This window comes from Ascaphus truei, chromosome 5 (assembly GCF_040206685.1).
Source record: "Ascaphus truei isolate aAscTru1 chromosome 5, aAscTru1.hap1, whole genome shotgun sequence".
Classification (NCBI taxonomy): Eukaryota; Metazoa; Chordata; class Amphibia; order Anura; family Ascaphidae; genus Ascaphus; species Ascaphus truei.
In genome coordinates, this window is record NC_134487.1 from 221,841,972 (window position 1) to 221,868,318 (window position 26,347).

Below are 26,347 nucleotides of genomic sequence, written 5' to 3' on the forward strand. Positions count from 1 at the left end.
CTATTCATAATCTCAGTATCTATTATTGTTATTACAATTTATCAGGATGGTTTGCTTTTTCTTCCAGTTCCTTCTCCCTCATGGTTCTCCCACACATAAATCTAGCATGTTTGTTATGTATTGGATTTTAGCATTTCAGATGTTTTTTGGGGACATAGCACCCCAAACATCTTATCTAATGCAATTCATTTTATTTTATATCCAAAATATTTCAATAAACATTTATTATACTCATCCATATACACAATTAGCATTTAGGCACTGATAGGGTTTTTTCTACATGCAGTACCCAATCTCTGTCTGGTATCCTTTTTAATTAATTCATTTTATTTCATTTTTCATTATATTATATTTTATTTAAATTTGTATATTTCATTTTGTTTCCATATATATTATTCATAATGTTTTCATTTTTCAATATTGACAATTATATATATTTTCATTCAATATTTATATAGTTTATTTATATTTCATTTTTATGTTTTGTTTGTGGTATATAATTGTTATATATTGCAATTGGTTCAGATGTTATAATATATCAAGTTTACTAGTCTATTGATTTATTTAGTTAGTTATGGTTTCCATTTCATTACTAGTTCATTATTGTGATTTTATATGCTTTATAGTTTTATTTAATGTTATTCCTATCAATCTCATGTATTTATGTCCTTTTTATGTTTTCATTATTATGCATTGCTTATTCCAAGCCCATTGGACAATCACTCTTTTTTAACCAATAAGATGGCAGAAACGGGGTGCCTAGGCAACCTCGAGGACTTAAAAACACAGCCTATACACATTCATCCATCTTCCCTTTGAGAAAGTCGCTTGGATGTGACGAAACGCGTCAGGGAGCGTCACTACGACATTACGTCATCACGCATGTGCACGTCGAGGCCGCATCGAGCGCGGATTCAGAATTTCGGCCAGCAACCATAGGAGAGACTATTTGGAGCTCCTGCAATTGGTTTTAGACTGTTTCAAGGAGCCTGTGGATCTCTGCACCAGTTACCATTTCTGCAGCATCAAGTGAGAGTTGAACTGTGGACTCTGGATGCAGATAGACCGGATTGGCGGTGATATTTATCACAAATTGCTTTTTTATTACCCACCCTTGTGAGTGATTTTCCTCCCCCCCCTCCTATATTTCAATTAAATGTACTTTTTTTTACGCTATGGGGCTTGCGCTCTCTCCTTTTTCTACTGTAGGTATCCAATGGATGTGGTGCATCCAGTTTGAGAGCTGCCGAAGACCCCCACACCCGCGCAAATTGTTCTATCATTGAAGGACTTCTCTGAAAAGGACTGGTTTTATAACCTCTTTTCACATTACACATTGTTCATATATGTAGTGATTCACAATTTTCATTTTCATCAATTTTTTATCTTTTTTTTTATGCACAGGGGTTATTGTTTTAATTTTTAAAGGGTTTATCACTAATAATTTTTTGATATTCCCAATTTTATTCGTTAATCACAATATCACTTTTTGGCGCTACTTTATATGTTTCATATATGTCAGACTTACCTTGGGGATGATCGGTCAGGCCTGTGGCTGCAGGGGGGGGGGGGCGCGGTGTGCCGGTGGTGCTGCTGGGGAGGGGGGGCGATGGCTGCAGAGGGGCCCCGATGCTGTGGAGGCTGGTGGGACGGCCCGGTGCAGCTGGGGGGGGGGGAGGGGGTGGCCCGGTGCAGCTGGGGGGGGGGGTATAAAACTATACATACTCTACAATCAACAATGAGAATAATAACGCTGTCAATTATATAGAAATTATTTGGTTGGGAAATTAATTAAAAGACTACAATGTATTGCAAATTAAGATTTTTTTAATGTTTGACTTCAATTTCTCAGAAATGGTAGAAAGCAACAGCAGAACTACCTCTATTAACTATTTAAATGTATTTAGCAACTGAATATTTTAGATGTAAATGTTGTTGATCTTAGCAGAGCACAAATTGTAAACCACATCTTACTGTAAGTCTATTTTAAATGTGTATAACACATTAGTTAGTCTTGATTCTATAATGTATTACCCAACACCTTCCATCTTATGCAACTTTTTCACATCAGCCAACATTGATGTGACAAAAAAAGCAGATACTGAGATTTTGTGCATTGATGTGGAACTACTTTTTCAGCTGAGAGATCTCAGCCACAATGTCAAAGAAAGAAAGTTGTGCTACTCAAAACCTGCCAGACTATTTTAAACTAGATCAGAGAACAGTGAGTAGATTTTGAATGACCACCAAAAATGATACATTTTACAAATTTTATATAAGGTTGCATCTTCCCATGCAAAAGATGATAAGGAAGTTAAAAATTATGTCTCATTTAGCCAGCACATAACAATTTTGAATGAAAACAAAAGGAGAAGATGAGATGGAGCGCATTTGGAAGAAATAAGATAATATTTTAAGAGAACCGTCCACGATGCTTCAAAAAGAAAGTTTTTGATCAGTGTATTCTACACCTGCGCATATATGGATGTGAAACTTGGACACTTAATGCAAAGATAATTCAGAAGCTTTAGACACCAAAAAGAAGTACAGTATGGAGAGACATATTCTGGGTATTACCCGAAGAGACAGGAAAAAGAATGAATGGGCTCAAAACCAAACAAATGTCTGTGACATCATCATAATGGTGTGGAAATTTAAATAGTAGCGAGTTGGACACATTCCAAGAATAAATAACCATTGTTGGAGAAAGATGGTACTCAACTGGATTCGAAGAGAGATTAAAAGACTGACGATGACCAAAAGTAAAATGGGAGAATAAAATCTGAAAATTGTTGGAGCAACGATTAGAAGAAAGGCTTGCAACCTGCAGTAACTGACAAGCGCAAATAAATTAGTTGTTAAATCTCACGGGAGACCAGGACTTTTAACACCTTTTAACCGGGATCATTCACTAGGCAAAACAAGCTGGTGGAACAAAATGAGGTTTATTTGGCTTAACCCAAGTACACACATTGAATATACGAAATACAGACAAAATAGACACTTACTGGGGTCTGGGGGTTAAAACTAGGCTCAAATAGGTGCAGGGCGCCTGCTTCGGAAGGCTTTCCCTGACAGGGATATCCACCCCGGCTTCCTGGTCCTGGACCGCTATATTCTAAAACGAGAACTTGGACCTCGCGTCTGACTTAGTCTCTGCAGGGCAGGCTTTCTTAACTACAAAAATGAAGCCGGTTGCTCTGCTATTTGTAACAGAGCAACTTTGAAAAGCCCGCCCACACTTCATCGACTCAAGCCACAAGATTGCCTGGTTCTCTGACTTGGCTAACTCCTTACATACCTTCCGATGTTCTATCTTCATCAAGGAGGAAGGAGGAGTGACCAATCAGTACGTGGGAATTCCCTTCCACTAGTCAATAGAAACAGGGGGCTCGTCTCTTGGCTGACGTCAGAGGAGGGGGTGTGCCAAGACGGCTCTGGATGTTGGGTGGGCGGGACATACAGATTGACCAATGGGAAACACGCCTATGGTCTGTAGCTTCCCGTAGTCAACCCATTGCTTCCTACTGGGCAGGCTCCACTGAGTCTGGCAGACCAGAGTGTCCTCCTCATGGAGGGTCTCTGTGCTTCGGACCCAGTACTCCGCCCTGACTCCTCTTTGAACTACGATGTCTATCCAGACATCCCGGCACCAATGAGGATGCCCGGGCTGACTGAATAGATATCTATAGAAAATGCACCAAACACAATAAAATATGTTTTAATACATAATATGACAGGTATGGGAGGCCCATACCTGTGAGGGAAATGGGTCTGGGATATCTGGGCTCGAAAACCAGGAGTCTGGGGGACACTGGGTAGCCCCGGTGTAATTCAACCTTCCTACTGGCAAATCATGGCTGCACGCCGGGAGAATTAATGGACTACCAATAACTTTAGCCACCGAACTCCTGCAAACAAAATAACTGCATTTCTACCCAAATATCCCACCTAAGACTTAAACTCCTGAAGTTTCAGGAATCTGGGGCAAGGGGAACATGTATAGTTGAAAAGCAGGGGACACTTTAACTTTTACAGTTTACATTACATGGCCCCTGGCTTATGGTGTTACTTAGCTGCCAGGGACCTATGGGGGTAACCAGCCGGACTTAACCTTTATTATGCAGCCCGGCTACCCCTTACCATCACATTAAATAAATATACAGGACTTAATAATACAAGATCCTAAATAATAGAAGTTGTTATATATACACATGCAGAAAAGTTACAAATAATAATATACTTATGACCTCTGGTGGACCTGCTGCTCTGAGAATAATTATGTTTTCCCAAACAACAAAAAGAGATACAGTAGTGGTAATGAATAACAAGACCACTAGGGGATATATGATAAAAATACAAAAACAGTGCAAAAGATAATAATAATAATAGCATGTTTTTGTATAGCGCTGTTAGTTATACGTAGCGCTTTACAGAGACATTTTGCAGGCACAGGTCCCTGCCCCGTGGAGCTTACAATCTATGTTTTCGGTGCCTGAGGCACAGAGAGATAAAGTGACTTGCCCAATGTCACAAGGAGCCGACACCGGGAATTGAACCTGCTTCAAACTCTCAGTGCCAGTCAGTGTCTTTTACTCCCTGAGCCACTCCCTCTCACAAACTAGAACAAATAGACTAACAGTGGAGTGAAAAAAATGGTGGTCTCCCCCTCATATGTTCAGAAGATCATGGTATGTAAAAAGAGATCAAACGCTAGGTCAAATGATCATTGATCCAAATATGCTGGGTGCAAGAAACTCCAAATATATGTAGAAAAAGGGAGAAGTAAAAATAGCGCAAAACAATTTATGTAAAAAAAAGAAGTAATGAACTTACAAGAAGACAGTAAGTCAAGCGCAGATTTACTATGGACAGTCACAAGGGGGAAAACGCTGGATCCTTGTGGTGCTCCTTCTCTGTCTGCCCAGCTGATTATCGGGGGCAGCCCAATGTCATGGCTGTGGACGGAATTAAATGAGGAGAGATTCCATTCTCCGAGGTACACATGGATACACAGCTGCTGTTCACTCAAGTACAGGTCATGTCTTTGCAGTAATCCAAACACCCGACGCTTTTCACTCACTGAAGAGCTTCATTAGGGTCCTATTCTCAAGGGGATGAAGTCCCTCTTATAGTCAATGTGATGACATCACGACGCGGACATGTCCAATAAGAAAATTTAAAAAAACTCTGACACAATCAGAGAAATGCAACAAAAACTCTGACACTAGTAACAAATCACTAATGTCAACTTACACAGCTATAGAATGCTGCAAAGTATAAATAAAATATACTGGAAAAAGCTATGACAAGTACAAAATAAGAAGAGATATATTAGTAATCACAATGATAAAAAAAGAAATAAAAGAGTGAAAAATATTCATCTTTAATATACTGTAGGGCTAATTAAAAAAAACATATACATACAATAATAATGCCCCTAAAAAATAAGAAAATTTAAGATGATATATATATATAGGATATATAGCCTTCATTACATGTTCTTATTATTGATATTGTTTTTCTCCATTTTCTTATTTTTTCTTTAATTGTTAGACGGTTTTAAATTAACTTTTTTGTTTGGGACTTTTAGGGTCATTAGGGCATGGGAGGGAAGATATGGGCAGAGGGGTCCTGATTGCCAGGTTTTGGGGGGCAGATGGTTTGGCAGGGAAAGGGTATGGGGGAGGTTGGAAGGGTTAGGGGGAAGATGGTTTGCAGGATGACGATGGAGAGTTGCTTTTCAAGTTTAAATTGCTTCAGGTTGTCAGAGTCAGCAAAATAGTAGAGTAATGCTGCACTCCCCCAAAAAACAAATAAATCATAAATACCGGTGCTCCAGGTTAAGGAATCTCTGGGTGTTACTCCAATATCTGATAAGAAGGAAAACCTGGGCACTGCGTTTCCTTATCAGAGTCTCATCGGCTACACATGCTGGCTGGTGTGGCTGCTGCTAAAAGTTCTTAGTTGGTACTGGTCAGGTAGCATGCAGTGGTGGTCATGAATAGGATTGATCCGCCTGTGGTAAATATCAGGGGGGATAGGGCAGAAGGTGCGGAGGGGAATGGGGGATAGGGACGGTTTGGCAGTACTACGTTAAGTCATGCCTTGTTGCATGGTGTGTGTTGGGGCAGTAGGGGGTGGGCAGTCCAGGCAAGATATCAGGAAATGGGGCAGTAGCTAAGGCTTGGGTACAGCCAGGAGTGACAGCACAGGCCAAGGTGACTAGCCCATCAGCAGGGCGGCCAGTAGCAGTGACCAGTGCAGGGTTGCAGTAGGTGCAACTGCTGCAATGGTGGAAGAACCGTAGGGACAGCCAGACGTCAGTTTTAAGGAGGCCTAATTATGTCGGATGAGCCCACTTGGTATGTATTTTCCACTGGTTATGAAGATTTGGTCAAAGGAGTGTGTGAACATACAGTATGTGGATATTGCAAGGGGGAAACCACACATCATCCTGTAGTGGTGTTTCAAGAAAAGTATTAGAGGAAAGTACTGTAGGAAAATAGGGAGGAGCCCCGCATGATCTGGGATGGTCTGGGACTTGCAATTTTTGTTTATGAAGTTTTGAGGAGATAGTGGAAGTTAGTGGATAGTGGAAGTTTTTTTTGGATACCACTGGCCAAAGAAAAAACTGGTGGCCTGATGACAAGGCTGATCTTTCTGGGAATTGAGATCGACGCAGTGGTGAGAGTATGTAGATTGCCTAGGAACAAGTTGTTAGAATTGCATGGGAAGATTGACGCTGCAAGGACAGTCAGAAAATGGAATCTGGAAGCAACTACAGTCACTTTTGGGACATCTGGCATTTGCTTCCAGGGTCCCGTCGATGGGGAAAAACTTTAGGGGAGGATTTGGACGTGTGCAGTTTTTCTTTTTTTTCTTTAAATCATTCAATAGGAGGACCTTGTGGCTTGAGTTGGAAGTCTTCAAACAGCGCTCTAGAACTTTTTATGGGTGCATCTGGTCCTTGGGGATTTGGAGCCTTTTTTCAAAGGCAATGGTGTGCGGAGAGCTGTCCGCAGGTGTGGGTGGATGAAGGATTGATCAGAAATAGGACTTCTGTGGAGTTTGTCCAGTGGTGGTGGCTGGGGAATTCTGGGGGCACTGCTGCGCAATGAAAGGGTGCTATTCAGGTCGGATAACATGGGGTTTGTGGACGTGGTGGACGGATGGACAGCTATCTCTCTGACTGCGGTGCAATTGCTGAGAAGACTGGTGCTCCTCTGTTAATTGGGAAACATTTACTTTAGAGCAAAGCGTGTGCTGGGGCTAGAAAATAACATGGCTGCCACATATCTCATTCCAAGGTGGGGTTATTCTGAAAGCCGGCCTCAGATGCAGATGAGGAAGGACATGTATGCTGAGAACTTATGGTGCCTGGGTTTGGAGGAGTGATGGATGTGTTATGGAAGTCTTTGGCGTCATGCTTGAGGTCTTGGAGGGTGTGGTATGATTTTTTTTAAAAAAAAGAGCCCCACCAGGCAATGTGAATCTGGTTGGGGGCATGTGGCATACATATGGGGGCTAGTTGCAGCAAGGTATGTCTCCAGGCTCCATGGAAAGGAAATTGGCAGAAATATTATTTTTCTATAGGTTATACGAATTGAGTAATGCAGCTTCATTTTTTATAATGAAGCAAATGCTTTTGGTGCGGAGAAGGGTTACAGTATACCATCTTGGGATAGGAGACGACCAGTACCAGTGGAAATGCTTGAACAGTAGTGAAAGCACACTTTTAGCAGTGTGCTTTGAGGTGGGGGGTTATTTAGGGCTTCATTTGCATCAGCATGCTTCGGAGCACTAAAAGTTGGTGAGTTGGTTTCATGTTCAAAGGTAAAGCCGGGGGGGGTTTATGGTGGAACGAGGTTGTGGTGGAGCAGGCGGCAGTGAGGTTTTTAATTAGCAGATCCAACAGTTATGGTGGTGGGGTAGTGTTCAGATTGCACGTGCGAAGGATGGATCATTGCTCAAGTTGGAAAAAAGGTCAGGTAGATATTTCTGAGCTGAGGCTACTATGACCGATCTGGTATTTTGTAGTTTGAGGTGTACAGTATATTAACACTAAGCTCTTAGTGGTCAGCAATATATATGAATAATTGGTCAATTAGATTAAAGGGTTAATATATTACAACATTTATAAAAGTTAATTGAATGAAAAGGAACAGATAACTTTACGTTGTTTTAAGAAAACATTCAGTAACATTATCCTAACGCAAATGAGCCTAGTAACATCATGTTGTTTTACATCTGTTCCTGTTTTAGGCAACGTTCTGTTATGTTCCCTGATTTAACAGACTTTCGTGGATCTAGGCCTAAATAATTTCCCCGATGCAACTTATTATTCATTGGGACTTCCTGTTCCTCCGGCGGTGGTCGGCAGTCATTTGTATGATTGTCTCTGTACTATGTGATTTTGGTACTCTTATATCATTGTATGTGAGCATGAATATTTTAGTGTTTTTCATTTATATTAAACAAAAAATAAGTATTACCTTGTTTCTTAAACAGGTTGCTTCGAACAATTTCATTCATGGACTGCACTTTTTGCTGTTGTAGCTTTATAGGAGGAATGCAAGTATAGAATTCATACAGAAGTTGGCTATAGAAAGGAAGAAAAAGAGAGTGTGTGAGTAGAATAAAAACAATGTAGGCTTTTTTTTATGATTATCTGTATGAAAACAAAAAGCAATTTTAATTCACCTCTAGATTTTATAAATAAGAAATTAGATCATGTGCTACTTAACAGCATCTACATTTTAGTACTGCTACAGTATATGCAATATGTACACGGAAAAACCTTTAGTTACATTTGTATTAAGGATAGAATCATCACCATTAAAATACATACAGTTAGGTCCGGAAATAATTGGACACTGACACAATTTTCATAATTTTGGCTGTGTACGCCACCACAATGGATTTGAAATGAAACAACCGAGATGCAATAGAAGTGCAGACTTTCAGCTTTAATTCAAGGGGTTGAACAAAAATATCATATGAAACGTTTAGGAATTTAAACCATTTTCATACACAGTCCCCTTATTTCAGGGGCTCAAATGTAATTGTACAAATTAACACAATCATAAATAAAATGTTCATTTTTAATACTTTGTTGAGAATCCTTTGCAGGCAATGACTGCTTGAAGTCTGGAACGCATGGACATCACCAAACGCTGGGTTTCCTCCTTTGTGATGCTTTAGAAAAAAAACGTTGTATGGTGCTCAAAATAAAACAGCAGTATTGGGTATAAATGAAGTCTTGTAGGATGGAATTAACCCAATGAAGATATGTAAATGATGTTTCCAAGAGATGCAAACAGGTACACTATAATCCCACAAGGCAAAGCAGTAAGGATATAATTATAATAATGCACCTTCCGGTGACCAGTAAATAAGCAACTGTTGAAATGGAAACACTTTAAAAGTCCAGAACAAAATACGGGTAAGTTGGAAATGACTCACATGGGATTGAATGTCCACGATGAAGAGTGAGTCCAGCTGTGTCCAAAAGCCCACGGGTTAACTGTGCCTCCGCCTGTAGATGGATGTAAAGAGCAAAAAAAGAGAAAAACGGAGCACTAATCCACACCTGGCAATGCCAGAAAAAGTTCAAGGATGCGTTCCCATAGAATAAAAGCTTACTTTAATGGATCAGATACCAAAAGAACCACACCAATCTCTATTCCTTTATCAAGGTGAATAAAGGACTAGAGATAGTCTGAAACGCGCTGGTGTGGTTCTTTTGGTATCTGATCCATTAAAGTAAGCTTTTATTCTATGGGAACGCATCCTTGAACTTTTTCTGGCATTGCCAGGTGTGGATTAGTGCTCCGTTTTTCTCTTTTTTTGCTCTTTGTGATGCTTTACAAGGCCTTTACTGCAGCTGTCTTCAGTTGTTGTTTGTTCATGGGTCTTTCTGCCTTAAGTTTTGTCTTCAGCAAGTGAAATGCATGCTCAATCGGGTTGAGATCAGGTGATTGACTCAGCCATTGCAGAATATTCCACTTCTTTGCCTTAAAAACTCCTGGGTTGCTTTCACAGTATGTTTTGGGTCATTGTCCATCTGTAAAGTGAAGCACCGTCCAACCAACTTCGCGGAATTTGGCTGAATCTGAGCAGACAATATATCCCTATACACTTCAGAATTCATCCGGCTGCTTCTGTCTTCTGTCACATCATCAATAAACACTAGTGCCAGTAAGCCATGCATGCCCATGCATGCCCATTGTAAGCCATGCATGCCCATGCAATCACCCTGCCTCCACCGTGTTTTACAAATGATGTGGTATGTTTCGGATCATGAGCCATACAAGCCTTCTCCATACTTTTTTTTCCCCATCATTCTGGTACAGGTTGATCTTAGTTTCATTTGTCCAGAGAATTCTGTTCCAGAACTGGGCTGGCTTTTTTAGATATTTTTTGGCAAAGTCTAATCTGCCCTTTCTATTCTTGAGGCTTATGAATGGTTTGCACCTTGTGGTGAACCCTCTGTATTTGCTCTCGTGAAGCCTTCTCTTTATGGTAGACTTGGATAATGATATGCCTACCTCCTGGAGAGTGTTCTTCACTTGGCTGGATGCTGTGAAGGGGTTTTTCTTTACCATGGAAAGGATCCTACGATCATCCACCACTGTTGTCTTCCGTGGACGTCCAGGCCTTTTTGTGTTGCAGAGCTCACCAGTGCGTTCTTTTTTTATCAGAATGTACCAAACTGTTGGTTTAGCCACTCCTAATGTTCCTGCTATCTCTCTGATGGATTTTTTTTTTTGCAGCCTAAGGATGCCCTGTTTCACTTGCATTGAGAGCTCCTTTGGCCGCATGTTGTGGGTTCACAGCAACAGCTTCCAAATGCGAATGCCACACCTGGAATGAACTCCAGACCTTTTACCTGCTTAATTGATGATGAAATAACAAAGGAATAGCCCACACCTGTCCATGAAACAGCTTTTGAGTCAATTGTCCAATTACATTTGGTCCCTTGAAAAACAGGGGGCTACATATTAAAGAGATGTAATTCCTAAACCCTTCCCCCAATTTGGATGTCAATACCCTCAAATGAAAGCTGATAGACTGCACTTTAAGCCCATATTCATTTAACTGTAACTTGAATTTATTTTGGTACACAGCCGAAATAACAAAACTTGTATCAGTGTCCAATTATTTCCAGACCTAACTGTATGTACATACTATTATGGAAATACAAATGACTCTTAATGCCCCTTGAACAAAAATCTAAAACATATTAGAGCTCAATCAATATGTACAGCCATATAACAAAGCCACCTACAAATGAAACAGTCTTCATTCTTCTCTCATTTGAAATGTTGTACTGAGTGAATGCGAGCACTGCAGTATTCAGCAGCAGCATTACCACTGAATTATATGAAAACTCTGATATTCTGAGGTATGCCTGGGTATGCTTAGTTACCTGGGGGAACAATGACGCTCGCTACAACTGTATAGCATCCAAAACCAATTGAGAAACACATTATATCCCAAATACAGCATGGTTGATTTCAATTAAATAAACACAGTATACAAAAAAAGAGACTGTGAGGCAAATGCACCAGTCGTCAGTACTGGTTATCATACCTGTTCCAGTGTTAAATCCTATTCAAGTAAATGAGAGTTATCAAGTGAACAGCGAGATAACCTGCAGTAGTAGCACTTGATTCATGTGCCCCGTGTGTTATACTTAAACAGCCTTGTGGACTGCCCGCAAAAAAATCCCACCATTTGTGACGTCTTAGTCCCAGCGTAGGATCTTTTGTCCAGATCAAAGGCAGGAAAACTTAGCGTTTGTGCACAGGAGGGTTTATTTACAAGGTACAAATCACGAACAGGGTTAACTCATAACACAGAACAGAAACAAAAGACCTAACTCCTTTCAGGAGTTTGACTAATACTGCTTAGTCCCTAACTAACCGTGGGAGAACTAACCTCTTTCCCCACTCTAACCAGTGTACCTGTAGCAGCTCCCCTTGCAGTCTCTCACAGGGCTGTCTGTGTGTGTGCCTTCAGATCAGCACAGCAGCAGCGTCTCTCACTCTCTCTCTGTGTCACTCTCAACGGTGTGTCTCTGGCAGCATGGGCACAGTCTCTGCAATTACTTCCTGACTATTCAGGGTAGGCTAATTAGCTTAATTAACTAGCAGCTGAACAGCTATTTCAAGGAGGATTAACTCTATGAGAGCTGCAAAGTCCTATAACTGCCTTATTCTAGCCCCTAGAGGGTTGTGATGGTATCAGATATCCCTCCCCCCCAGCGAAATTTTGTCCTGTGAGTGGCCCATGCACTATTCCCGTGCACCAACCTCTTTGTCAGACATGTCTGACATCCACCTCTTCTTAAAGGTTTTCTTCATATTAGACCTCCTGCTGGGCAGTAATAAAGTCCAGCGTAGCATCGCACTCAGTCTTCAGAGCTTCGAGCTCTTCGCCTAGGTCACACTTTTGTTTCTCTGCCTTCTTGCGGCTAGCACGCTCAGACTCCAGGTCCTGCCTCAGGTCTTGAAGCTGTACGTCTATACTTCTTTTCTGAATCAAGGCAGCTGCCAATTCAATTCCTCTCAGGGCCTTCATCTCTTCCCGTGCTTGCTCTGGGTTTGGCTCAGCGCATCCTCCAGATCTTGGATCTCTGCAGTTTTTGTCGATAGGATTGCTGCTTCTGTTTTCCACGCCTCTTTCTCCTGGAAGTACTGATTTTTGGTGATGGAGCAGGCTCTCTGCTTCTCCAGCTCTTTCTCCAGCTTGAGGTTGTCCTCCTTTATAGTTGTGAGTTGCTGGGATGTGTGTTCAGTTATCCGCTATAGCTCTAGAAACCTTTTATCCAACTTCAGTTTTTCAGACTCCAAGGTTTGGACGTTTTTGTTTTTTTGTATTCTGCTTCCAGTGATGCTCGGGTAAGGTTCAGGGTGGCCTTCAGCTCCTCATGCTGCTTGGTGGGGACCCACTGGGTACTCAGTCGCTCCTGTAGTACTTGCTGCTTTACTTTACCCCGCTCTGTTATTAACATGCAGACCTCTTGCTGAGAAACGTCTAGCTTGCCGATGAGGCGTTGAACATCTTGTTGGGACACCTCATAGAACCGTTTCCAGTCAACACTCTTTTTGTCTGACTCACTTGGATTTCTGCTTGTGGCGGTATCGGTAGCCTTTGTCATACCAAGGCTAGTAGTAACTCCTGTGACGATTGCGCCAAGTGCTCTGTGTTGTAGTCCATCTCTGGTCTTTTCTGGCGCCACAGGGTAAAAATTTCCTGCAGCTTCTGTTGCACACGGAGGTTGTCCTTTATGCGAGGCCACATAGGAGTCATCATCCTCCTCTTCTGAACTGTGCTGAATTGTAGAAACCCAGCGCGAACCATGCCCCACAGAAAAGTTACATTCCATTGGTTCCACATTCCGGGGGCAAACTGCGGCCTCATGTCCACGTTCATGGCATCTGTAGCACTCTATATATCTTCCACAACTGGGTCGGGGTTTTGTCTCCAGTCTACTGGGAATAACGGGACCAGAGTAACTCCTAGGTGCTGTGGGACTTCCTACTTCTTTACAAAAGTCAATGAGTCCTTGGGGATTCCTATTCCGATGAACAGTCTTATCGGACCTCCTGGAGCGCAGGAAGAGAGAACCGGAAAACTCATCTGGACTTTAACTCTTGGACACCTCAACAGCAGTCAAGTAACATTCTACTAAAGCGACGAACTGTTCGGCGTCTTTGGGGTCACTCTGACCCACCCACTTCTGGATGTTGCGTGGAAGACCCCTCAGGAACCGGTCTATAACGACTCTTTCGACAACTGCATCGGTGGCACATACCTCAGGCTGGAGCCACTTCCTTGCACAGTGTATAAGGTTATAGAGTTGAGAGCGGGATGTCTTCTCTATATCATAATGCCAGGAATGGAACCGTTGGGCCGAACCACGAGGGTGACCCCTAGCCGTGCCATAATCGCCGCCTTCAGGGTATCATCGTCTTTAGCTTGCTCGGGCTTTAAGTCATAATAGGCTTTTTGTGAGTCACCCACTAGGAAGAGAGCAATTATTCCCGCCCACTCCTCAGCTGGTCACCCTTCGCGTACTGCGGTGTGCTCGAAAATTGACAGGTACGTCTCAACATCATCGTCCATCGTCATTTTCTGAATAAGGTGCAATTTTACCTGGCGAGTGACTTGTGGGGCCCCGCTAGTCTGGCCGGTAATTCTCTCTCCCAACACTTGGAGCTCCTGGTGTAGGCGAAGTTGCGCCTCGTGTTGCTCTTCTTTTAGCAACTGATGTAGGGACAGCACCATCTGTTGTACTAACAAAGTAGTAGCTTCAGTTTGTGACTTTGTCATCTGTTGTAAACTCTCATTATAGGATTTTGACATCTGCTGCAAATTCTCATTATGGGATTTTGATATCTGCTGTACCAACGATGCAGTATCCTCTTGGGTCTTTGCCAATTGCTGCAAACCCTGCATTAGGATACCATCATTTTCTGTTTGTCTTTGCTGAAGCATGGACAGAAATTCCTCCATTTTTACTTTCACTGCCTTGTGGACTGCCCGCAACATTTTTCCACCAATTGTGACATCTCAGTCCCAGCGTAAGATCTTTTGTCCAGATCAAAGGCAGGAAAACTTAGCGTTTGTGCACAGGAGGGTTTATTTACAAGGTACAAATCAGGAACAGGGTTAACTCACAGCACAAAACAGAAACAAAAGGCCTAACTCCTTTCAGGAGTTTGACTAATACTGCTTAGTCCCTAACTAACCATGGGAGAACTAACCTCTTTCCCCACTCTACCCAGTGTACCTGCAGCAGCTCTCCTTGCAGTCTCTCACAGGACTGTCTGTGTGTGTGCCTTCAGATCAGCACAGCAGCAGCGTCTCTCACTCTTTCTCTCTCTTTGTCACTCTCAACAGTGTGTCTCTGGCAACATGGGGGCAGCCTCTGTAATTACTTCCTGACTATTCAGGCTAGGCTAATTAGTTTAATTAACTAGCAGCTGAACAGCCATTTCCAGGAGGATTAGCTCTATGAGAGCTGCAAAGTCATATAACTGCCCTATTCTAGCCCCTATAGGGCAGTGATGGTATCACTATATATATATATTTAAACAGTTTGGCACAGTGATATTTAACATTTCAAGATACAGTAAGATTATGAAAATATATACTGTAGGTACTATTCTGGCCCTTAATTATTGAATGGCCATGTTCCTTCACAAAGATCTTGTGAAAAATGGACATCAGTATACAATATACTGCACCGACACAGTTTATTCTCACATTTGCCCGTTATGAACGGGGCTTTTTTCAGCTGGCGCCCGGCTGGCGTCAAAACGGAGCCGCGAGCGAGCCACATCTTCCCATTTCTTCCCCTTCCCGCACGTTTAATAAAAATGCTCCCCTTCCCCGAACCCCTGGCTACTCCCCCTGGCTGCGCGCAGCTTTGCGCAGCTTCCCCCTTACCCCTGCTGCCTCTGCAGGCTTCGGGGATGCCGGGGAACCCTGGACTGTGTGACCGGCGCCAGAGTGACGCGCCGCACGCGCCAGGGAAATCCCCAAACGAGCCGCCGGCTAGTCGCGACTTTCCCCACACCGCGGTTACGGCCGTATTAGAATAAACAGTGTCGCCACTGTATAAGATACCAGGCAAAATATATTGGGGTTTATGTATCAAGGAAATTTTGAGCAAAACAGGGGCATTTTCATCTTGCATTAAAGTACTTTGCTTCCATTATTCCACGTTTGCACCAGCTTACGACTTAGATATAATTAAATAATGATAACTTAACATTGCTTACAGCTTGGAAATATTAAGAAAATTTGATTGTTTTTCTTCTAAAAGGTATATTTAGGAAAATTGGTAAAATAAGAAATCTATGTGCCTAAACTGAAGCAACAAGAGTTAAAAAAAAATCCCCAGCATTGTCAATGCGAAAAATTCCTTGGCTTTTTTGCCCCAGACCTTCTTTGTTTTTCCAGACGGGAAATTGTGATTAACAGGACGTGAAATTGCTCTAAATATAACCACCGTATATCTCATACTATAGAAGTATCCTATACAAAATGTTATACTTACACACACAAGTAAAATAAGTTCTATGTAATCAGGTTAATCAATCAGAATGTAATTAATTCTCTCTCTGTACTTTGGTGCACCTGGTGCTGAATGCAAACCCAATGTAATCTCAGATGTGCATTGAGTAAAATATAAACTTGTTTCAATCCATATTTTGACCAGATGAGACAAAACACATGGTTCCATTATTTAAAAACATGCGTGTCCAGTCTAGTAAACGAGATCATCAGAAACAAGTGCTATTTGCATCGTTTTGACTCTGCATCAATATATTAAGATGCTTTGCCCCAATTATTACTCCACTTGTTCCAGTGAGTGGTTAGGGGAGTGGTTATAGGAGTTAAGGGAGGAGATAATCAATGCAATATTATAATGGAAAGTTGAACGCTTTTTTCAACTTCATCTATGCAATGATGTAACTAAAGATGCATCACCATTCACACAGCTTTTAAGGACAGCACGTGACTAGCATAGCAAGTGAAACCACTCACAGACATGTTTCAACATTGATGGGTATCAGTGTGAGGATGGTTTATACTTGCTTTGCAATAGTTCTAGGCTGAGTAGGTGTAACTACACACTGTATACATATATATATATATATATATATATATATATATATATATATATATATATATATATATATATATATATATATATATATATATATATATATATATTGACCAACATTTCTAACCATACTTCTGTATTTGTGTATATTTCCATATTTGAACCATCTTATGTTTTATTAAACCCACCTAAAATGCAGGAAACTTAGAATAATGACTACTCCGCAAGAGCCATCAAACACCTTGCAGCCCATTCGCTTAAGGGCAGAATCACTAAGGTTTGTTACAGTTTATCGCACCCTCACAGAGGTGAAATGCCATTGACTTTGAGTACATTAATCCCTAACGGACCTTAATGAACAACCGCCTTAAATGGTCTGTAAGATGTCTTCCTGCACCAGAAGTGTCTTATAGAATATGGCAAAACAATAAAGTCCATTCAAATTAACGTACATGTGTTACAGACGTGTTACCAAGGGGACTAATGAGCCTTGCAAGTGAAGTAACTGTGTGTGAACAGAATTTTTGTTCACAACTTCCGTCTCTTAGTAATTATTGTTATAATATGTACAATCAGTAGAAATATATCTGGCACACATCTTACTTGAATGAATAGGGTAAATAGCCAGTGCTCACTGGGTCAGGGGATGTCCTGCAGATCCCATATAGAAGCACAGTAGAAAAGAAGATCCTGGCACTAGGTCTTTGCAAAATGAATATTTAATCACAGCCAAAAAGTCCAACGTCTCAACTGCACATGCAGTCTCTCAAGGTGAGGGCTATGATTACCACGTAAATACACATATATATACCCCTTACCTTCCTTACAATGATGTGCTGCAGCTGGTAAACTGGCGCGAAAGTCGGGACCCACAGTGATGTCACAGGCGCGTCGGAGGTCCGCGCATGCGCAACATGTCGTACACACCTCTGTGTACCCAACGCATGCGCGCGGCACACCGTCAAAACACCCAGCGTCACTGCAGTCCTCCGAGTTCCTCCCCCTTATGTTGCCATTGTGATAAGATGTAAACAAATACACCAAGTCTCATGACAAGATGCAGCACATCATATAAAGGCAAAAACCCAGCAGTATAAACAGACAAAAGAAACACATCTAATAACAACCTATGTACCTATGTACTACCATAAATACCCAGAATTAAAGGTGTAACCCCATAAAAGTATAAAAAACAAACATATACCACAAAAATAAATATATGTAAGTTTAAATGAACAATAAATATGTGAACATAGTTCAATAAATTGTACCCAAAAGACTAACAAGACAACAATGACAAACACACAGACATACATAAATGAAGTGTCTGGGGGATAAGACTAACTATTAAAAAACAATAAGTCATCCCAGAAAAAATATATATACATGAATGAAAAATCCAGTATAACTGCCAAAGAAGTGATAAACTAAACGGAAGTCTCAAACGCGCAGATCCATCACTGTAATAACCTAATCATCACCTGTCGAAAAAACATTTTAAGTTAAGCTGTTCGTTGAGTCCACCTCCATTAGACGTCCTCAAAAAATGTATCCAATATGCCTCACGTCTAAGCAGTGCTGTATCCCTGTCAATAGTACCTCTACGTAATGGTACTATCTCAATTCCCATAACCCTCATAGCTGATCACAAGAAAAAAGTATTAAGTGTGCGCGGTCCCAAAAATCTTGCAATGTCCCAGTGTGTGTTAAAGTCTCTCTGCAGCTCCTCACTCTCCCGTGATCAGCAGGGCAAACAACCGAATATATATACACAAAGTGGAGCGCAAAAAAGAAAAAAGAAACACACTATTAGTATAAATTTTAAAAATATTAATATTTATAGTGAGTGTAAACAAAATGTAGGACTTACATAAAAATCGGATCACAATGAATCCAGAAAATCACTGTGGGAGCTCGAAGGAGGGGTAGAAGAGTGCACTGGTACAACCACAATAGCAGGGTCCCAAAATGCCAAATGATCCGGTGGGTATGTTATTCTGGCTCAAAATTCAAACCGCATCACCTCGCGCTCAAACACCACAGGAAAAGAAACACAGCCGCCTGAAGGAACGTAATGACGCTTCCTCTCTACAGAGTATGACGTCACCTCTAAGCGTTTCGCATCATACGGCGCTTCGTAAGGAGTATAATTGACAGCATAGATGTCCAGTTAAAATATAGAAAGTCTGAGCAAAACCATCGGATTCGTTCACTCTCATAATTACATTATAGGCTACCATACCTATTCAATCAGTGTTAGATCTAACAAACTTAAAAATAAGACAACATATATATAAATAAAAAGGGGAGGCAAGCATAACATCTCATAACACAAACATTCTTACAAATATACCTATGAGGACAATAAATCTAACTGAAATATACATACAATGACAACATCATAATAATGAATGACTAAACACACAATACAAAAAATGACAACAAAAAAATACTGAAAAAAACCTTCACATATGGATATACACATCTATATACATGAGTGTATAGATAAATTAATTTAAAAAATACATATAGATAAAAACATACCTATGAAACAATGATGATAACCCTAACTGAAATATATATACACAACGATAACATCACGATAATGGATGACTCAACACACAATGTATATACACACAATACAAAAAATGACAGCAAAAAATAAATGATGAATAAAGGATAATGAAAAAAAAATGCTAATATATGGATATACACATCTATATACATGAGTACACACACATGTCTGAGTACATACAAACCTCTCAGGGGAGTTAGAGATACTTCAAAAATGGGGCCAACTCAATTCATTGAGTCCACCCGGTGATTTACTCCCTAGTGTGTATATTCAATATTGTTCCCTCTCTAACAGTTTGGTATCTCGATCACCCCTCCTAGTGAGAGGTTCGTAGAAAAAGGGTACCATCCCACCTTGATTGAAAAATCTATCAAGAAAAGTAGGGATTATCCGAGGGAGTCCTTGTTGATCCCTAAGTCACAACGTCCTGTGAATGGTAACAAGAAGGATGATGTGTATGAGAACACGCCACTTTTTGTGACTAGCGTTTGTAATAAAGAGACCAATATCAGGAGGATAATCCAGAAACATTGGAGTATTTTAGGGATGGATCCCATTTTACATACCTTACTAAGTGACAAACCTAAAGTAACTTTTAGAAAGGGCACCAATTTGAAAAATATGTTGGCCCCTAGTGCCCTTAAAAAGGGCATATCTGATCAACCTTTGAGTAATTTTTTACATAAACCTAAAGGAAATTACCCGTGTGGTAAATGTGTAATGTGTCCATATTTATCACGGGACAAAAATATATGTGATGGCAACCATAACGGACATCTCATTACTCACTTCATCAGTTGTTTAAAATCTTTTGTGACATATGTTATCACATGTCCATGTAACTTAAGATATGTAGGGAAGACCATTAGGCCCCTTAAAACAAGGATCAGTGTTGATGTTAATGGGATAAAAAATGCTGAATCTAATTTTGAAAAAGGGAAAAAGATTCACAATTTATCACAACACTTCTTGACTCACCATCAAGGTAAAACTAATGGTTTCAAATTTAGAGGTGTAGAAGTGGTTCCAAGAGATCCTAGGAGGGGTGATCGAGATACCAAACTGTTACAGAGGGAACAATATTGGATATACACACTAAGGAGTAAATCACCAGGTGGACTCAATGAATTGTGTTGGCCCCATTTTTGAAGTAAAATCTCTAACTCCCCTGAGAGGTGTGTATATATTCATACATGTGTGTACTCATGTATATAGATGTGTATATCCATATGTTAGAGGGTTTTTTTTCATTATCCTTTATTCATCATTTATTTTTTGATGTCATTTTTTGTATTTTTTTAATTATTTATCATTTACTTTTTAGTTATATTTTTTTGTTGGTATTTTGTTGTTGTCATTTTTTGTATTGTGTGTTTAGTCATTCATTATTATGATATTGTCATTGTATGTATATTTCAGTTAGATTTATTGTCTTCATAGGTATATTTGTATTAATGTTTGTGTTATGAGATGTTATGCTTGCCTCCCCTTTTTATTTATATTTATGTTGTCTTATTTTTAAGTTTGTTAGATCTAACACTGATTGAATAGGTATGGTAGCCTATAATGTAATTATGAGAGTGAACGAATCCGATTGGTAGTTTTGCTCAGACTTTCTATATTTTAACTGGACGTCTATGCTGTCAATTATACCTCCTGACGAAGCGTCATATGACGCGAAACGCGTAGAGGTGACGTCATATGCAATAGAGGGGAAGCGTCATTACATTCCTTCGGGCGGCTGTGTTTCTTTCCCTGTGGTGTTTGAGCGCGAGGTGATGCGGTTTGAATTTTGAGCCGGAATAACATACCCACCGGATCATCTGGCATTTTGGAACCCTGCTATTGTGGTTGTACTAGTGCTCTCTTCTACCCCTCCTTCGAGCTCCCACAGTGATTTTCTGGATTCATTGTGATCCGATGTTTATGTTAGTTCTACATTTTATTTACACTATAAATATTAATATTTTAACAAATTTATACTAATAGTGTGTTTCTTTTCTCTTTTTTTGCGCTCCACTTTATGTGTATATACCCCATAGCTGATATAGGATGTTTGTGTAGTACACAAAGTTGTACAAGTACTGTGGGCTCAGTACCCTTTTTAATAACACTCTTGTGCTCAATAAACTGTTGCTTGAGCATCCTTGTCGTCTTACTGACATATAAGAGCCCACATGGACACTTAATAAAGTATACAACATGTGTAGACCTACATGTGATCCTCTGCTTAATAACAATATTCCTCCCTGTATGAGTGTTGCAGGGTACATGCAACCACACATGGGTTTCTTGCAAAGGCTTATTTATTGAGCCTTAAAATATGGCACACAAAAACAAAACAGCTTCTTTTCAGCATACAAAACAGAAAATAAGTCCTGAGCAGGGCTTGCCCTTTCCCAACAAGGGCTGTTTAGATTCCAGCGTAATATTACAGCAAACAGTTCATCAAAAATGTAAATTGAAGACAGACCTTATTGTAGTAACACTCCTTCAGCATTTCAGTACTCTCACTGGTTCAGACAGGCTGCATGTGTGTGCAGCCTGGGGTTTTTAAAGCTCCTTGATGAGGCAGCTGGGATCAGACTGATTAAGAAGACCTCCCAGCTTAATGTTAACCCTGTCACTGCTGCACTGCAGACCTAAACATAGGTCAGTCATGCATAGGGCTGGTGACGTTTATTCACCCTGTCACAATGAGGATGACAGAATGTTTCTCCTACACAGAGACTATTACATTTCGCACATGTATTGTGCTATTATCGGTACATAGACGATATCTTTATCTTATGGAAGGGCACAGAGGAACAGCTTGTACTGTTCTTCAAGTATCTTAATCAATTGGACAGTCCGGTACGTCTAACTATTAATTGGAGTACGAAAGACATTTCTTTCCTAGATGTTCTAGTGAGTCAGGAGCATGGGGTTATCCATACGGATGTTTTTTAGGAAGCCCACGGACAGGAATGCCATACTAAGGGCCGATAATTTTCATTCACTGGCCTTAGTTAAAGCACTCCAATACTCACAGAAAGTTAGAATTTCTGATTTAAAGGATCGTTTTCTAGCTAGGGGCTATGTATCATCATCCTTGGATAAAGCTCTGGAACGTATAGTACCACCCATTGGACAAAATAACAAAGAAAACTCCCGTAATAGGATCATATTTCCTACTACGTATAGTAGAGCGAGCAATTTTCTTAAAGCTACTGTTAGGGACAGCAGATAAGGCAAGAATCTGCATTCATATACCATCCATTTTGTCTGCAATTGCTAGCTAAAATATATTTTCTCATGTAGTCAGCTTTTTACTGTTTAATCTGTAATAGGAGGCAAGTTCCCAGGGAAGCTGACTCACCCCACATAGCTGCTATGGAAACCAAGGCTGTAGATAACGTAGGTAGTGAGAATGTTATGTATTTCAGACAGTGCCTGTCCTGGGAGATTTACGCCCCTATATCACCTCACTAATATATCTTGCCCCTAAATAATGCACGCCTCTAACCTAAGTTACGCCTCTAACCAATGTTTGCTTTGTTCTGTATAAATCTTTGTACATTATGCTAAATAAACTGAGACGAAGGATGTGAAACACTGCATGTGTATCGTTTCATTCGTTTCCCGGGCCTGTAAGTTCCACCAGATCGAGATCAACAGTGCCAGGGCGTGGTTCATAAGCTTCCCGGGAAGTCAGCAGTGGGCGGTGCTGTGTGTGGATCTAGTCACAAAGGCCTCCAGCCCTTTTGCAATTGGCAGGGCAAGTCTTTCAGCTACACTTAACAAATACTGGCATATTTTACAAAATGACCAAATTTTAGGTGATATTTGTCAGGAACCCCCCATGCTAGCATACAAGAGGGGTCAGAATCTTTCTGACAAATTGCTCAAATCTGATGATAAAAAATGTTTATTCTGATAATATTTTGATATATATATATATATATGATAATCATGGTCTGGATGGGGGTAACAGCAGGTTTTGATGTGACCTAATTATCATAGTGGTATTTCCATGCACATAGAGGTTTGTGGATATGCCGTGTTAGACTAATGGCTCATTAGCATATGATTTGCATATGCGTAAGATAGACATAAGTTAAAATTTGTCGATCTGATATGTCACCAGGATAACGCGAGGACATCGTAACACTAATCACCTTTGTGGGTATGCGTTACTGCCATCGATATGTTAACGTCACGATAAATCATTTAACGGACCTCTAGGGATCTACCCCTAAGAGCTTCATTTACTAATTTACATGGAAGCTACTGAAGTGAAAGGCATTATTATCACACACAAAACCACAACCACAGTTTACTGAATGAAGCTATACATTAGATTTCTTCTATAGAAGCCACAAATAAATAAATAAATACTTATAAAACTTAATTATTTAATGAAGCATTACAAACAAAAACTGCTAAGAAAGTTGCCCTCAGGACTAATTTATTATCAAATAGGGGCAATTGTATGCATTTTTTTCATTTATTTGATTTGCTATAAAACAGTAGAGATAACCTGTCAAATAGCCAGATATGAAAAATCACTGAACCCCTCCTCTCCCTATTCAGAAAAGGTTATGCAATGATATTGGAAAACGGCTATTAGCCACTATGATCATTTACATGTAATTCTCACCAATTTACTAATTCACATATGCAATTAAATAAGTTCAGAACAGCTGCAATAAGACAATTTCAGCCTTTGGTTTAAAAATTCGCCCAGTGGAAGCTGGTGAAGGGGACAATTCGACTACTGTGTATCACAGCCGCATTATTGATAACCAGAGCGGCCATGATGCTAGCTTCTCCTTGGTCAGTGGCTCCCAACTTTTTGTGCGCACCCCTGGAGGGATTTTAACATTTCAGGGCGCCCCTGCTCATCAGACTGTATGCCACCCTTCTCACTCACACACCACACTCACCCTTCCTCACACACAAGCCCGCCTCACTCACCCCATTCTTATACACTCACATTACATATGTACCATTATTCTCACACAGCACATCCACCCCCCATTGTCCCCTCATCTTTTTTCTCAAACCGACCCTCACCACCATTTTCACCATAGCACACTTACAGTATCACCTTTCCCTATCAAACACGCCACATTCACAGCAGGAAGTGTGCAATCCGTCTTTCCTCCCTCACGTTTGTGCCGGGCTGTGAGAGGCGGATCACATCCTCTCAGTATCCAGACAGCGTGGGACATGCTAGCTGTGCACCACATAGTGTGTTCCCCAGGGGGTGCGGTACACTTGGCTGAGGGTCGCGGAACCCTTGGGTACCAAGTTACCCTGGTTGAGAAACACTGCCCTAGGTGAAAATAAATACACAAGTAAACTTGTCTTTACAAATTTATCCATTAGCAACCGCAGTAATCATGAAGGAATTTGTTTTGTAAATTTGGAGATCCTAAGTGCAATAATACAAATGAAATATCATCAATAAAGGGCAAGTTTTTAACTTTTTATTTAAAACTTATCCACACAATAAATTAAAAAAAGAATAGAAGAAAAAATGGCCGCAATTTTGAACAAGTTTATCTTGCAAGTGTCTACTATGACATGAACTATAAATTGGATTTATTAATTGGTTACTGTACCTAAGTAGCCTGGCATCAAATACTGTCTCCACATCCTGAAGGACGGATGGCAGATATTTCAGAGCAGCAACCTGAAAAGATAATAAATCATTACAATGAGATTAGAGATTTTATGTGCTCCCGCTGGTATACCTTATAACATACTGATGTAAAGTTTATCAAGAAAATCTCTATAACAAAGCTCACTATTTTTAGTCGATTGTTTGAATCAACAAGTTACTCACGCACCATAAATGTTTGATAACATCTTATTGATGGCTACTTTAAAAATCAAGCCGTGTTTCACGTTTAACTTATTTAGTGCTGAAGTACATTTTAAAGACTCAACATTAGTGTTTTATTATTAAAAATAACATACTATTTTTTGCATTATCTTTTCTTATTTTCCAAGATTCTGGTATTTACACTGCCGACACACTTAATTGCAGTGCGGCCAGATCCGCAAGCCGGGAGATTTCCCGGCTTGCTAGTGGCCGCCCCTCGGCGTGCCGCGCGTCATAGACGCGCGGTCACGCGTCTTCGGGAGCCTGCGCCCCCTGCACGCGCGTCCAGGGCTCCCCGAGGGAGCCCTGGTGTCCCGCGATGTGGGGGACGGCGGCAGGGGGTTCCGGGGGACCCGGCGGACCCGGCAGCGGTAGGGAGAGCGCCCCGATCGGAGGGCGCTCTTCCGCTGCTTCGGCGCGCGCCCGTCACCCTCGGGCGCGCGCCAGGCTACTGCTGCGGCCAAGAACGGGCAAATGCTCGAATAAACTTGGCCGCAGCAGTACAGATGCAGCAGATGTTATTCGAACAAATCACGGCGCCGTTTTCGTGTGCGCTGCTGTACTCCATGCGGCATGAACGCGGCCAATCGCCCCAGGCACACGTGTTTAGCGCGGTTGCTTTGTTTGAATGTCATGGATTGTGTGCAATAATATTCAATAAAATGAATTAATTGTAATATGTACAGTACTGTGCTACTGTGTCAATTTCAGGTGTTTAAAAGCCAGAACACTAAAATGCCATTTTCTGCACTCGCGTCTTAAGGCGATACGGTTGGAAGAAATCCCGCGCCATGACATGGGTATTCCGAGGTATACACCGCGTGAAGTGTTTCAGTAACGGCTGCTGCATCTGTAGGTGTATTTTATGTTTGAGTATTTTAACAGGTGGGTGTTTAAAATGTATAGCCAGCCAATCAATCAAGACTCAGCCCCACTGGATGATTTCCATTTAATAATAGCAATTAGCAAATTAACCCAGGTATGCTGGAAGATGGGTTGCCTAAGTGAAAACGGTCTTCTGTTTCTTAACCCCATGATCACTTGGTGTAGTGGACACATGGTCATACATCCCCTGTACTTCATACGCACCCCAGAGTGTCAGATGTTATGACGTTCAGGGTGTGTATTGGGGCACTCAAAGTGTGAATATGCATGCTGTACCCATTTATATCCATTATGTGAGAGAGAGAGAGAGGAATTTCAGCTCATAAAACAAGCAATGTGTATTCACTTTTTTGGCATCTGAAAAAGTTTGCCACAC

General features: G+C 40.9%; 1 protein-coding gene across 1 annotated transcript in view; it reads right to left on the reverse strand.

The window, feature by feature from the left end:
- Positions 1-26,347, reverse strand: part of DOCK2 (dedicator of cytokinesis 2) — a 1,423,644-nt gene that overhangs the window by 868,028 nt on the left and 529,269 nt on the right. The window contains exons 24-25 of the mRNA XM_075599153.1: positions 24,824-24,894; positions 8,496-8,602 (exon numbers count right to left, since the gene is read on the reverse strand). Of these exons, the coding sequence (XP_075455268.1) occupies positions 8,496-8,602; positions 24,824-24,894 (178 nt within the window). The remainder of the gene's footprint in view (positions 1-8,495; positions 8,603-24,823; positions 24,895-26,347) is intronic.